At 31.7% G+C, this 12,168-nt stretch overlaps 1 protein-coding gene across 15 annotated transcripts in view; it reads right to left on the bottom strand.

The window, feature by feature from the left end:
- The window catches only part of LOC129756767 (supervillin), a 1,054,002-nt gene that overhangs the window by 37,603 nt on the left and 1,004,231 nt on the right, over positions 1-12,168 (bottom strand). For all 15 annotated transcript variants that reach the window (XM_055753766.1, XM_055753763.1, XM_055753764.1 and 12 more), the window contains one exon: positions 3,946-4,096. In XM_055753766.1, coding sequence (XP_055609741.1) covers positions 3,946-4,096 — 151 coding nt within the window. The remainder of the gene's footprint in view (positions 1-3,945; positions 4,097-12,168) is intronic.

Below are 12,168 nucleotides of genomic sequence, written 5' to 3'. Positions count from 1 at the left end.
ATATCATTACACAAAACCTATAAATCAAATAATTTTTTATCGACAAATTCAATGAAATCAAGTCAAGGACACAAGAGGTGATAAAACTCCCATCTTTCACAATTTGCTTTTTGCTCTTGTTATCTTTCGAATATTTAATATTTCTTCTAAATTTCATAAAATGCTTAAGACTTTATTTATTCCCCTACTTTGTGTTTTTTTGGAATTTTTTTTGCATCAAATTCGAATTTGTTCCGGCATAATTGTGCTTTGAAACTCATAAACGTTTCACTTATTTTTTTTTGTTATTGTATTGTTAATTCATCTTTTTGAAATCGATTATGAAATAATGAAAACATAATCTCACTTTTTAGCCTTTCATTCTGCTAACTGGAAAAATTTGAAAATTAAATAAAATTATCTCTGCCTTTGATCGCTGAAACTCTTGAATAAAAATATACATTCTTTTTTACAAAATTCAATTCAATCATTGTCTATGTGTTTTAATAAATTCTCTTAAATTCAAAATGGATTTTTTTTCTTATAATTCACACACAAAAATTCAATTCAAATCTAAATAGCGATTAAATTTTATTAAAAATGTATGACGAAACAGAGGATTTCTTCAATAAATTCTTCCGTTGAAAATGAATAAAAGAAATACTGATTCATATGGTAAATAATTAACAATTATTATCAACCATTTTAACAATTTTTAATTTTTAATTACTGACATTACTGACCTTATCTGAAATTTATTTTTAAATTCGGATTTTTTTAAAATGTGGTGTTATATTTTAAGTTTCCTAATATTTGCACTGACTCGAATGCTCAAAGTATTAAACTTTAATTCGAAATTTTAATTGGAATTCATTTTCTGGTTTTCTAAAGTAAAGACTCTATCTAATCAGTTCAGAATAAGAATCATTATTTGGAATTACATATATAATAATAACTTTCCGGGAATAGGATATTTGGAACATCGAATATAATTTATTTTGAATCGTATATAAGTAAAATTTTTTTATTTTTTCGAGTTTATGTGTTGGAGCCAACCTTTACAAAAAATAGGAGGGATCGTCAATACAATAATTAATTGCCTTAAATTAAGAAAAAAAAACCAACACTTTTTGAAGGTGGCAGCAGTCTTGCAATGCGATTAAAAGAGATTCTTCCACTATTTGTGATACAAAGAATCCTTCTGAAGGTTTTTTTTTTTCGAGCAATTTTTCGGCTTGGGATCCCTTTTTCTGGGTTTTTGACATTTTGACATATCGATTTATATTTCCAACGTTTCGATCCATGTTGGATCTTCTTCAAGAAAGGCAATCTTTCGTCCCTGAAGAAGATCCAATAAGGATCGAATCGTTGAAGACGTTAATCAATACGTCGCTTTCGCTAACAGCAAGTTGACAACTACATGAAAAAAGGAAATCTTTCACTTAATCAAAAAATGTGCTAATTTCTTTTAAAAATATTGTTAGGATCCGCCCTTTCCTTATTTCGGAGCGTTGTGAACGCATTCAGCAACCATTCCCGGTTTTGGAAATGGCTATTTTTTTCCCTTTAATTCAAAACGCAAAACGAATCAGATGTAAATTTCACCAAATGAAAAAAAAAAAAAACATTCAGTAGGACCCAGTATATAGAGACTTGAATTCAGACAAACTTTTGACTTTGTGAAATACTGTTTTTGATTTGAGGAGTAATGTTTGAAAAATTTATGTAAGCTTTTTATAAGAAGAACAAGTTGTTCTTTCAGATTTTTTTTTTTTAGTTTTGTACAGGATTTAAATTCGTTTCCTCTAAATTATGTTTTCTGATATCGGACCTAACCTTGTTCTTGATTTTCATAATATTAGGGTGACTTTTGAAGTAAACACATTGCAGGCCAAATATGAGATATCTCGATTTTTCACTCAACTCGAGTGTGTTTCTCTTAGGAGCGTAGCTCAAATGTTATATATTTGATAATGAAACTATATTCAATGGGGAAAAAATTGTACAAACCGCGAAGAAGTTCAATATCTTCCGTCATACATAAATCAAATTTATGAAAATATGCTTTCTTTTAATGAAAATAACCGGAGAATCGGTTAGACATAGTTTCAAACACCGCACGAGCTTACAAATGGAGATATAATGCCTTTTTAACTCCTAGTTCCCCTGCATTTAGTAAACAATCCAGAAAAACACTGATTCGGGCTACATAATTTTGAACAAAAATAGACCTATCTTGTTGGCTGTTTGGCTGTTTGAGCCACCACACGCTTTGGAAAATGGAGCTATGGCTGTTTTTAACCCTCAATTCTTCTACATTTTTTAAATTAATTCAGACAAACGCATGTTCGGACTTGAAAATTTTATACCAACTGAGACCTTACTTATATGTTTTTTTTTCGGGGAATAGAATGAAGGCTATTTGAGCCACCGCACGCATCGGAAACTCTAGTTATGGCCGTTTTACCCCCAATTTCCCAACATTTTTAATATAGTTCAGAAAAGCATGTTCGGAATGGAAAATTTGGGAGCAAATGAGACCTTCGATGTGTGATTTTTCGAGAAATCGAATGAAAGCTGTTTGAGCCACCGCACGCTTTTGAAAATGGAGCTATGGCTGTTTTTACCCACAATTTCCCATACATTTTTCAATCCATTCAGTAAAAATATGTTCGGGCTTGAAAATTTGATCCAAATGAGACTGTCTTGTGTGGTTTTTTTGAAGAATCGAATGAAGGCCACCGCACGCTTCGGAAAGTTGAGATATTGCTAAAGTATTCAAAAAATGTAGGGGAAATCAGGGTAAAACAGCCATAGCTCCATTTTACAATGCGTGCGGTGGCTCAAATAGCCTTCATTCGATTTCTAGAAAAAAAAATCACATAAAAGAGTCTCATTCGGTTCAAAATTTTAAAATCCGAACATGCTTTTCCGGAAACATTTGAAAATTTTTGGGGAACTGAGGAGAAAACGGGCGTAACTCCAGTATTCGATGCGTGCGGTGGCTAAAATAGCTTTCGTTCGATTTCTAGAAAAAAAAATCACACAAGATAGTTCTCATTCGTACAAAAAATTTCTGTACTGGCAGGTTTTGTTTCTGAATTAATTCAAAAATGTAGGGGAATTGAGGATAAGAACTGCCAAAAATTCTTAAATAACCATCATTCGATTCCTATGAATAAATCACACAGGAAAGGTCTCATTTGGTTAAAAAAATTAAGTTCGAACTTGCTATTTCTGAAATATATTAGAAATATAGGGGAATAGAGGGTAAAACTCAATTTTCCGAAGCGTGGGGTGTATTAAATAGCTTTTATTCGATTCCACGAAAAAAACACACACACAAGATAAGTCTCAATTGGACCAAAATGTTCAAATCCGAACTTACTTTTTCCATAACTGATTGAAAAATATAAGGTAATCGAGGGTAAAATCAGCCATAATTCCATTTTCCATTGAGTGTGCTAGCTTAAACAGTCTTCATTCGATTTCTCGAAAAAAAAATCACACAAGATAGGTCTGTTTTAGTTCGAAATTGTGTAGTCTTCTGTAGTTTTCTGAATTGTTTACTAAATATAGGGGAATTGGGGGATAAAAAGGGACTATATCTCCCTTAGTAAGGTCTTGTGGCGTCTGAAACTATGCCCAATCGTTTTTTTCTACATTTTCACTGGAGAAAAGTATATTTTCGTAGATCCAAATCTAATTCGTGTAGGAGAGAAGATATTGAATTTATTCGCGGTTTATGCACTGTTTTCCCCATTTTGCAATGGTTCCTGAGAAAATAAGTAAAGTGCAGGATTTCGGTGTTTTCCGGTTTCGATTTCTTTGCGGCCGCGGTATACATCGTACCGAATCTACGAAAAATTGAACCTGATAGCAGTAATTGACCCGGAGGTCAAATTCCCTCCTATTAAGAAGATTTTCGGGGGTTCTGAGAAGGCGAAGATCAAGCATACAACTTACCGACACGATTCTTCCAGCTCTCGGATGACGTTTTGATCTTCCCGAGCCGATCGGAGATGTTGCCGCCCTCGAGCTCCACCTGCCGGCTGAAGGGGCGCGGGGTGCTGTTCTTAATGGGACTCTCGAGCGATTTGGCAACCAGGATGGCATTCTGAAAGTGAGGGAGAGAGAAAAAGAAAAATATTTGAATTGAGTTGGTGAAATTATTGGCGAATTTCAAAAGAAAAGAAAACTAAATTATTTTTATAAATAAAAATTTCAAATTATTTCAAATCAAGTTGATGTTGTAATCTTTTCTGGCAAAACTTCACATGGAAGCCGTCGGCTTCAGCAAATTATGTAAAGAAAAGCCTTAACCAGAGAAGTAGATGAAGTGGAGATGCTGTGCGTCATCTCCAAGTGCCAATAAAAAACGATCGGTTAACTTTGGTCTCTTACAATTAAATCAAATCAACTCGGTCGGTCGTCCCTAGGCTGTGCTTGATCAGTCAGACATACACACAGGGGGAGAGAAAGAGCCTGATTGAGTCATACGAAAATTGGACTCATCATATTGCTTGCAGGCGCCGCCGTAGACGTCAACATCAACATCAACGGGAGATTGTTTTTTTTTTTTCGTTTACCCAATGAAACCTGAAAGTTTTTACTTTAGGCTGCCCAACAGCAGTGGTTTCCTAGTTTGTTTCTTCTTTATTGGAGAGTCATTAGAAATATTTACGCACACTCGCTAGAGGGGGATCGTTTAGAGTGAGTCATTAGCATGTCAAAGCAATTTTTAGGTCAGTCAGGTCGTTTGGCAAGTGGATTGTTACTCGAGTTCAACTCTTGAAACCTGTTCGCCTTTATTGTTATTAGATAATGGAATCAGATTTAACGAATGAAGGAATCCGATACCTAAACCTTCTCAAAACATACATAAAACATGAATACGTCTACAAATAATTCTCAATTCTAAAATTTAAAACTTAGAATTCAGATTATATTCAGTTTAATGTTTGTTCTGAGTCAGGCTATTTGAACCAAACTTTAAAAGTTAGATAAGGTACTATAAATTTCCTGACTTTTCCTGAAATGAAAAGCTCTACATTCTTTCATTTATAGATTTCTGAAAAAAGTCACTGGATAATTTCATCAAAAAAATGTGCATTAAACCTATTGGAAATACTTAAATGCTTGGTTTACATAATATAGTAATTCCTAAAATTTTAGAAAGTAATGTATTGTTCAAGAAGGCCGATATTAAATCTCAGAATCAAAACATTTTGAGGATTAAATAGGAGATACAATGTACCTGGTACATTAGACTGAGTCGATTTGGGGTCATTTTTGAATTTCTCAAACCCAGGGGTCTAAAAAGCTTCGTTTTGATCCAAAACTCATTCATGATTTTTTGCAGAATTTTCAGGTAACGTTTACATGAGCAAATTTGAACGTTTAGGTTTGTATGGGAAAATTGAATATTTTGTACTGAAAAATCAACATAATTTTTGTTTCTTCTGTGGAACCGAGCCAGCTAATGGTTTTTGTGCTAATTTATAAATTCTCTAAAAAAAATTTTTCCGCTGAACAACTTTGTCCAAGACCGTAACAGTGTATCTTATTATAGAAAAAAGTTATTAGCTGTTTAGCAGGGGTATGTCTTTTCGCACTGATAAACGATAAATTCAATTGACATCACTGCTGAGTGCCTAGCGAGGTATTGCATGATTACTTTCCATGCAATACTTCGTGAAGCTCCAGCAGCGATGTCAATTGAATTTATTGTTTATCAGTGCGAAAAGACATACCCCTGCTAATAAGCTAATAACTTTTTTGCTTAATAAGATACGATGTTACGGTTTTCAACATGACCGAGTTAGCGATCTAATTAGCGCCGCTAACTTTTCAGTTAGCGATGCCGAACACTGTAAACAACAAAACATATTTGACTCAAAAATATGGTTGCCTGTTGTTCATTTAAACCACGGATTTAGTAGTTTTACTATGTTTTTTTTTGTGTGTGGTCTCGTGGCCAGCGTTGCCAACCTTTCAGATTTTTATGGAATCTTCCAGACTTTTTGGACTTTTCCCAGACATTTTTTTAGGTTTCCAGACCTCCAGACTTTTGTCATTTCTTTCAAACATTTCCAGACTTTTGAGTTTCGACATGAAAATTCAAAATTTTTGTTACAAAATGGCAGGAAATGATTCGTATTAGTAACTGAAGAGTGAGGAATGCCACGAAGGTGATAGTAAAACAGGAAATAACGCATAAAACGTTGTACCGCCGACATCACCACAATAATCTCAGGCATTGATAGTGTATAGAATGTATGATTATTATAAAGCAATGATTGTTAAAGACTGCAATATTGCGATCTCTCGACAAAAAAAAAACGATCATCACCTATAAAGTTCGGCATCCGGGCTTTTCCAGACATTTTTTTCAAAATCTTCCAGACATTTCTGAAAAAAAAAACAGTTGACATCATTGCTCGTGGCTGCGTGCGAGCGAAGCTTTCTTTCTTCTTCTTTTCCCTTTTGCCTTTCTGCATCAAAATCCTCAGCAATATACGGCAAAATACTGGTTGTTTAAGAAGGTTATCAATCAAAGAGAAGGAATCGTATGAATGAAACTATGATTTCAAAGTAGTAGACAAACTCTACTGTGGATGAATTCAAAGGAATCATACACTACTTTCAAGTTTTTTTCAACCGTTTTATGTTTTTTCCTGAAAACAACGATTATTGTTATTTTTTAAACATATCAAACTGTTGAATTTCAACCGTTTTCAAAGTTCTTGCTTGAAGTCAAAAAGATGGTTAAAAATTCTAGCATATTTCTTTTTTGATCCGTCCGCCATTGTTTTTGCAAGCATCAACAGTTTGGAATGGCTGAGAAAAATTATCTGCTAAGGAAGTATCTCCCGAACGAGGTAAATCCGGATGGCTTAATTTCGAAGAAATTAGAAGTTGTTCAGCGGAAAATTTCCTTTAGAGAATTTATAAATTGGCACAAAAACCATTAGCTGGCTTGGTTCCACAGAAGAAACAAAAATGATGTTGATTTTTCAGTACAAAATAATCGATTTTCCCATACAAACCTAAAAGTTCAAATTTACTCATGTAAACGTTACTTAAAAATTCTGCAAAAAAATATGAATGAGTTTTGGACCAAAACGAAGCTTTTCAGAACCCAGGGTTTAAGAAATTCATAAATGACCCCAAATCGACTCAGTCTACTGGTCATATGTATAAGGGTGGCAATCAATGTATGGGTAAAATTATGAACATCGAAATTTTAATTTTGATGCCAAATGACTTAGAATCGCATGAAACATCCTGATTTTGTGTTTTCTCGAAAAAATTTATTGGTCAAAATTCGACTTTCTGGGAGCCAGTTTTCCGAAAGTCAAATTTGGTCAATGTTTTTTTTCGATATAATACATTGCGGATCAACTACAAAATATCTAGTTTTTTCGCTCTACGCGAGTGCGTTTTACTGAGGAGCATAACTCAAATGTGATACATTGTATAAAGAAACTTTATTCTACATAATTAGGTACAACACTCTCGATAACTCAATAATACTAAATTTGAAGAATTTGGTCCAGTCGTTTCTGAGATACAGAATTCCAAATTTTGTTGTTTTTAGGCTAAGATACCTTCCTGAGCCATTTGACATCAAAATTAAAATTTCGATTTCCCGAATTTACTTGGTGATTTTTAAAAATTTCAAGTCTATTTTTGCCAAAAAAAAAAAAAAATCGAGAAAAAAAATCGATATTTGGATTTCCTTTGGTCCTCTTTGATGATTTTTTAGGGGGAAAAACACAAACTTTGAGCGCTTTGAGGCACCCCTAAAACAAGTCCGATCGAGCTAAAATTTTGCACAGATCAGTTTTTTTTTGGTCAATCTACAAAATGTAGATGGCCGATTTGCGAAATGAGACATGACCTATTTGGCTGCCACCCTTATATGTATATAGTAGACCGGCTTAAATTGGAACATAAAAAGTATCAATCAGTTTGGGGTTCCATTTCAACCCATTTGGATAACAACTTCTGGTCACTCTGGAATGTTATAGCAAAAACTTTACAAGTGGGTTTAGAAATCAGTATGTAAAGATTTTTTTTATTTAAAAACCCTTTATGTTGAAACCAATATACATATAAGCTGAATTGTATTTCTTAAAGTTTACATATAACATTTGTGGAAAACTGTAAATCTTCAAAAGGTTTCAAAACAGTCAAAACGATCTCAACATTGAGTTGAAGAAAATTATATGAAGGAAATCAATTTAAACGGCACCACTGCGCTTCACAAAACAAAATGCAATAAGGTCAATAAAGTTGTTTCCGTTGACGATTTTTTTTTCTCGACGGATTCATAGTCCACGCAGTAAAGGGTTAAAAACACGCGAATCCCCAAATGAACATCAAGTTTTAAACATGTGTTAAAAATTTAAATAAGATAAAATTCAAGAATCAAGGTTTTTTTTAATTTTAATTTTTTTTATAGTCCAAAGGTAATTTCAGTATTTGCTATATTGGTTGAAATAAAGTATGCACTTGCTATCAAAATTTTAAAATGCCTTTATCTTTTTTCACATAATTGTTCTGACAAAAGATACGGGGATTTAAATGTTTTGAAAGTAAATGCGTTCTTCATTTAGGCCAGTACTTACTGTACATAATTTTCAATTTTGAATTATTTCATAATTATTATATTTTTATTATTTTTTATGCATGTGCATTTTTGATAATTTTAAATATATTTTTGTTTTATTCCCTTATGTTTTGATATCATGTTTCTATCATTAGATATTTTGTAATTTTTCAAATTTTTAAAAACTTTTTTTAAAATTTTTAAAACGTATCAAAAATATATGCATGTTTTTCAATTAATTTATTATCTAACAAACTAACAACCCCCCCTCCCCCTTCCCATGAAGATAATTTCCTATAAAATTTTCTGATCAAGAAATGAATTTACCATAGTAATTTAGAATTTCTTGATTACGAAAGGGGAAAAAAAATAAGTGTTATTAAATATGTCAGAAATTGGCTTGCCTTCGGCGTAATTAAATCCTTAATCGCTTTAGGCATTTCCATTTAAATCATTACATGAAGTTCACGAATTGAAACTTACTTTTTAATGTTAATTTCGAATTGCAATTCCACAAAGCTCTAGTATTGAAACTCATATCTTGACACACAAAAACCTACCTAAGATTGGGTTTTTATTAAGATGTTTTACTAAACAAGTTCAGACTCCGAAAAAAAAAACATTTTGACTTCAAAATTCATGCATCGAATACTAATTTTACACATCAACAAGTTGGATGCTATGTGACAGGTGTTTAATATTTGTAATAGTCAATAGAATAAGCAAAAAAAAAAATGCAAAACCTAGTCACCATTACTTTATTACCAATCTTTTTGATTATAAAAAAAATCGTGTATGTCTTTACAAAGTTTATGCTGACATGAAATATTCTTCAAGAAACCAATTTCAGTCTTAATTTATTTTTTTCTTGTACTTCGAAATGCTTAACTCAGCTTCAAAAGGTTTCTGAACAATTACACAAGGACACAAAAATCCCCATTTTTCCACGGTGCAAAGAATTTAAGATTTTATGATTAACTTTGGTGACCTGAATCCAAACATGCTATTATTTTTTTATCAGCTTTTATTTTTGAAAAAACTTTCGAAAATTGTTGAAGATCATTTAAATATTTTTTTTAATATTTTTCTCAACAAATTCTTAAAAATATAAAATAAAAGTTTAAACCAGTTACAACTTTCTTAAAGATCACAAGTACTTTCAAATTCTGGGTAAAAAGTTCTTAGAGTTTTTCATTTGTTCCTTTACTCTTTTCTGTAAAATACGGGAATTTTAACGAATTTTTAAAAGTTTTTAATCAAATTAAATATTAGATATTTTAAACAACAAACATCAAATGGTTTTGCAGGATTCAACGAATTTGTTAAATGAAATAAAACCCTTTTTCAATCTTTCTTCAGTAATGTCAGTAATACTTGTGATGATATTCACTCAAAAATTTTCAAAACTGTAGAATTTATTTTTTTCAGATCGTTTATCACTATCTTCATCAACATATTTGTCCTTAAATAAATTAATTATGTATAAAAAAAATAAGAATCAGTTTTTTTTTAAATTTTATATAGAATTGTTAGTTCATCAGTTATTGGTTTTGAGGAAACTCAAAACTCATCTGAACTAAATTTTGAAACTTATAAATATCATTTCATCAAAACTTGAGGTTGTAGACAAAATCTCAAGAAAGATAAGAGGTTAGGACGCCAAAATCTATCAAATTTTTTAAACATATGCTTCAAAATGATGTTTTCTTGAATAATAACTCAAGTGGTTTATTAAAATATTTAGTAACATGTTTTTATTGAAAAATGTCCTTCTAAAATGTTGGTAAAGCTTTTTTTTAATCTTCATATTTTGTTTTAATTTTCGAATATATTAACCGAATTTTATAGAAACATTTTATTCATTTATACCGAATTTTTATGCCAAACTTTTCAAATTTTTTATAATATTTTAATTATTTTGTTTTTGATGATCAATACTGAATTTTTGTGTAATGAGAAATTTATCTTCTTTGAAGGCTATAATTTTGAGGAAAAAAAACCTAATCACATTTTTTGAGTCGATCATATACTTTTTTAATAATCTATTAAAAGTTCTGAAATTGATTCGAAGAAGCAGCTGCAAAGCTAAATTTTAATGCGCAATGTTAACTATATAAGTATATGCTTCGTGCTTTCAATATTTACAATGAAACAGTGAATTCCTTATTTTTATTTCTATCAGTTTCTTATTCTTCAAATTTGATTTCGTTCTAATGTGGTGTTATATTTTATCCATTCTGTTTCTGTGCCCTGATCCAAAGCTTTAAATTCTGGTTTTCATAGATATTTTAATTTGAATTCGGTTTCCGGTGTTTTTTGAAATATTGATTTAAAATTTGAAAACTAGACTGCTTGAAATTTATTTTCAAGCAAATTTCTAGTTCAGAATAAGGATAATCATTTTGAATAATTTTTTTAATGACTTACCGAAAATATATTGAATTTGAATCATTGATTATGATTGATTTTGAGTCGTATCAGTAAAACTGATTATTTTTTCAAGAATGTGTGATGGTCGAACATGAGTTAGAAAATGTTTTTAAAAATAAATTTGGTTATTTAGTTGTTGTGAATTTTTGTTAATGTTATTATTTCTAGTGAAATTCAAATTTCGAAAACCCCCCCATGGTCGGATTCTTCGCACGGGCCTGTTCTGAGGTGTTTAATATAAGATTTTTCACTTAAAAAAAAGATATCCACATAAATTTGTATTTTTTCTATTTGTTCAGCATGGCACATCAAAACGCATTGAATGTTAGGGGAGATGGGGGCATAATGGCCACCTTAAGGAAAACGCTTATTTAACCATAGAGAACAGCTGTAATATGTAAATTACATCATTGTTTTGTGTTCAGAAACTCTATTGCCTAATTGGATGAAACTTGAAAAAGTAGATAAAAACATTTAAAAATGCATTTTAAAAATTTTTGCCGAAAGCTGAAAACCAGTCACTGTAGAGGCATAATGAGAAACCCCTCGAGGCAGTATGAGCACCATTAATGAAGGCATAATGAGCGTTTTCTGCCGGGGATTCTAGCAGCAAATTCGACTCGATGAAGTCAACTGAGTAATAGAACTACAGATTGACTTGTATCGTCTGACGATTAGGCCTATTGGTAAGATGTCGGAGAGGAAATCAGTAACTTTAATCAATTTTAAAACGCTTTTTTACTTTAAATTGTTCACTAGAGGCGAACAGAGCACTATCAATGAAGGCATAATGAGCAGTTTCTGCCGGGGAATCTAGCAGCGAATTCAACTCGATGAAGTCAACTGAATAATAGAGCTACAGCTTGGCTTGTTTCGTCTGTCGATTTGGCCTATTGGTAAGGTGTCGAAGAGGTAATCAATAGACTCGAGTTCGATTCCTGGTCTAGGTGATTTTTTTTTCATTTATCATTCATGATCATGATTGCACTAAACGGTGAGGCGTAGATTCATCAAACAAAGCACTAACAAAATAATCTAGGTCTGTTTGTAGAATTCAAAGGATTAACACATGCTCATACATTATATTTCTGGTGTTTGTTTGACGGATAATGCTTTGATGCTATTAGCCGTATAATGTAACAATA

This window comes from Uranotaenia lowii, chromosome 3 (genome assembly GCF_029784155.1).
Source record: "Uranotaenia lowii strain MFRU-FL chromosome 3, ASM2978415v1, whole genome shotgun sequence".
Classification (NCBI taxonomy): Eukaryota; Metazoa; Arthropoda; class Insecta; order Diptera; family Culicidae; genus Uranotaenia; species Uranotaenia lowii.
This window is presented reverse-complemented; position numbering and strand designations above follow the sequence as displayed.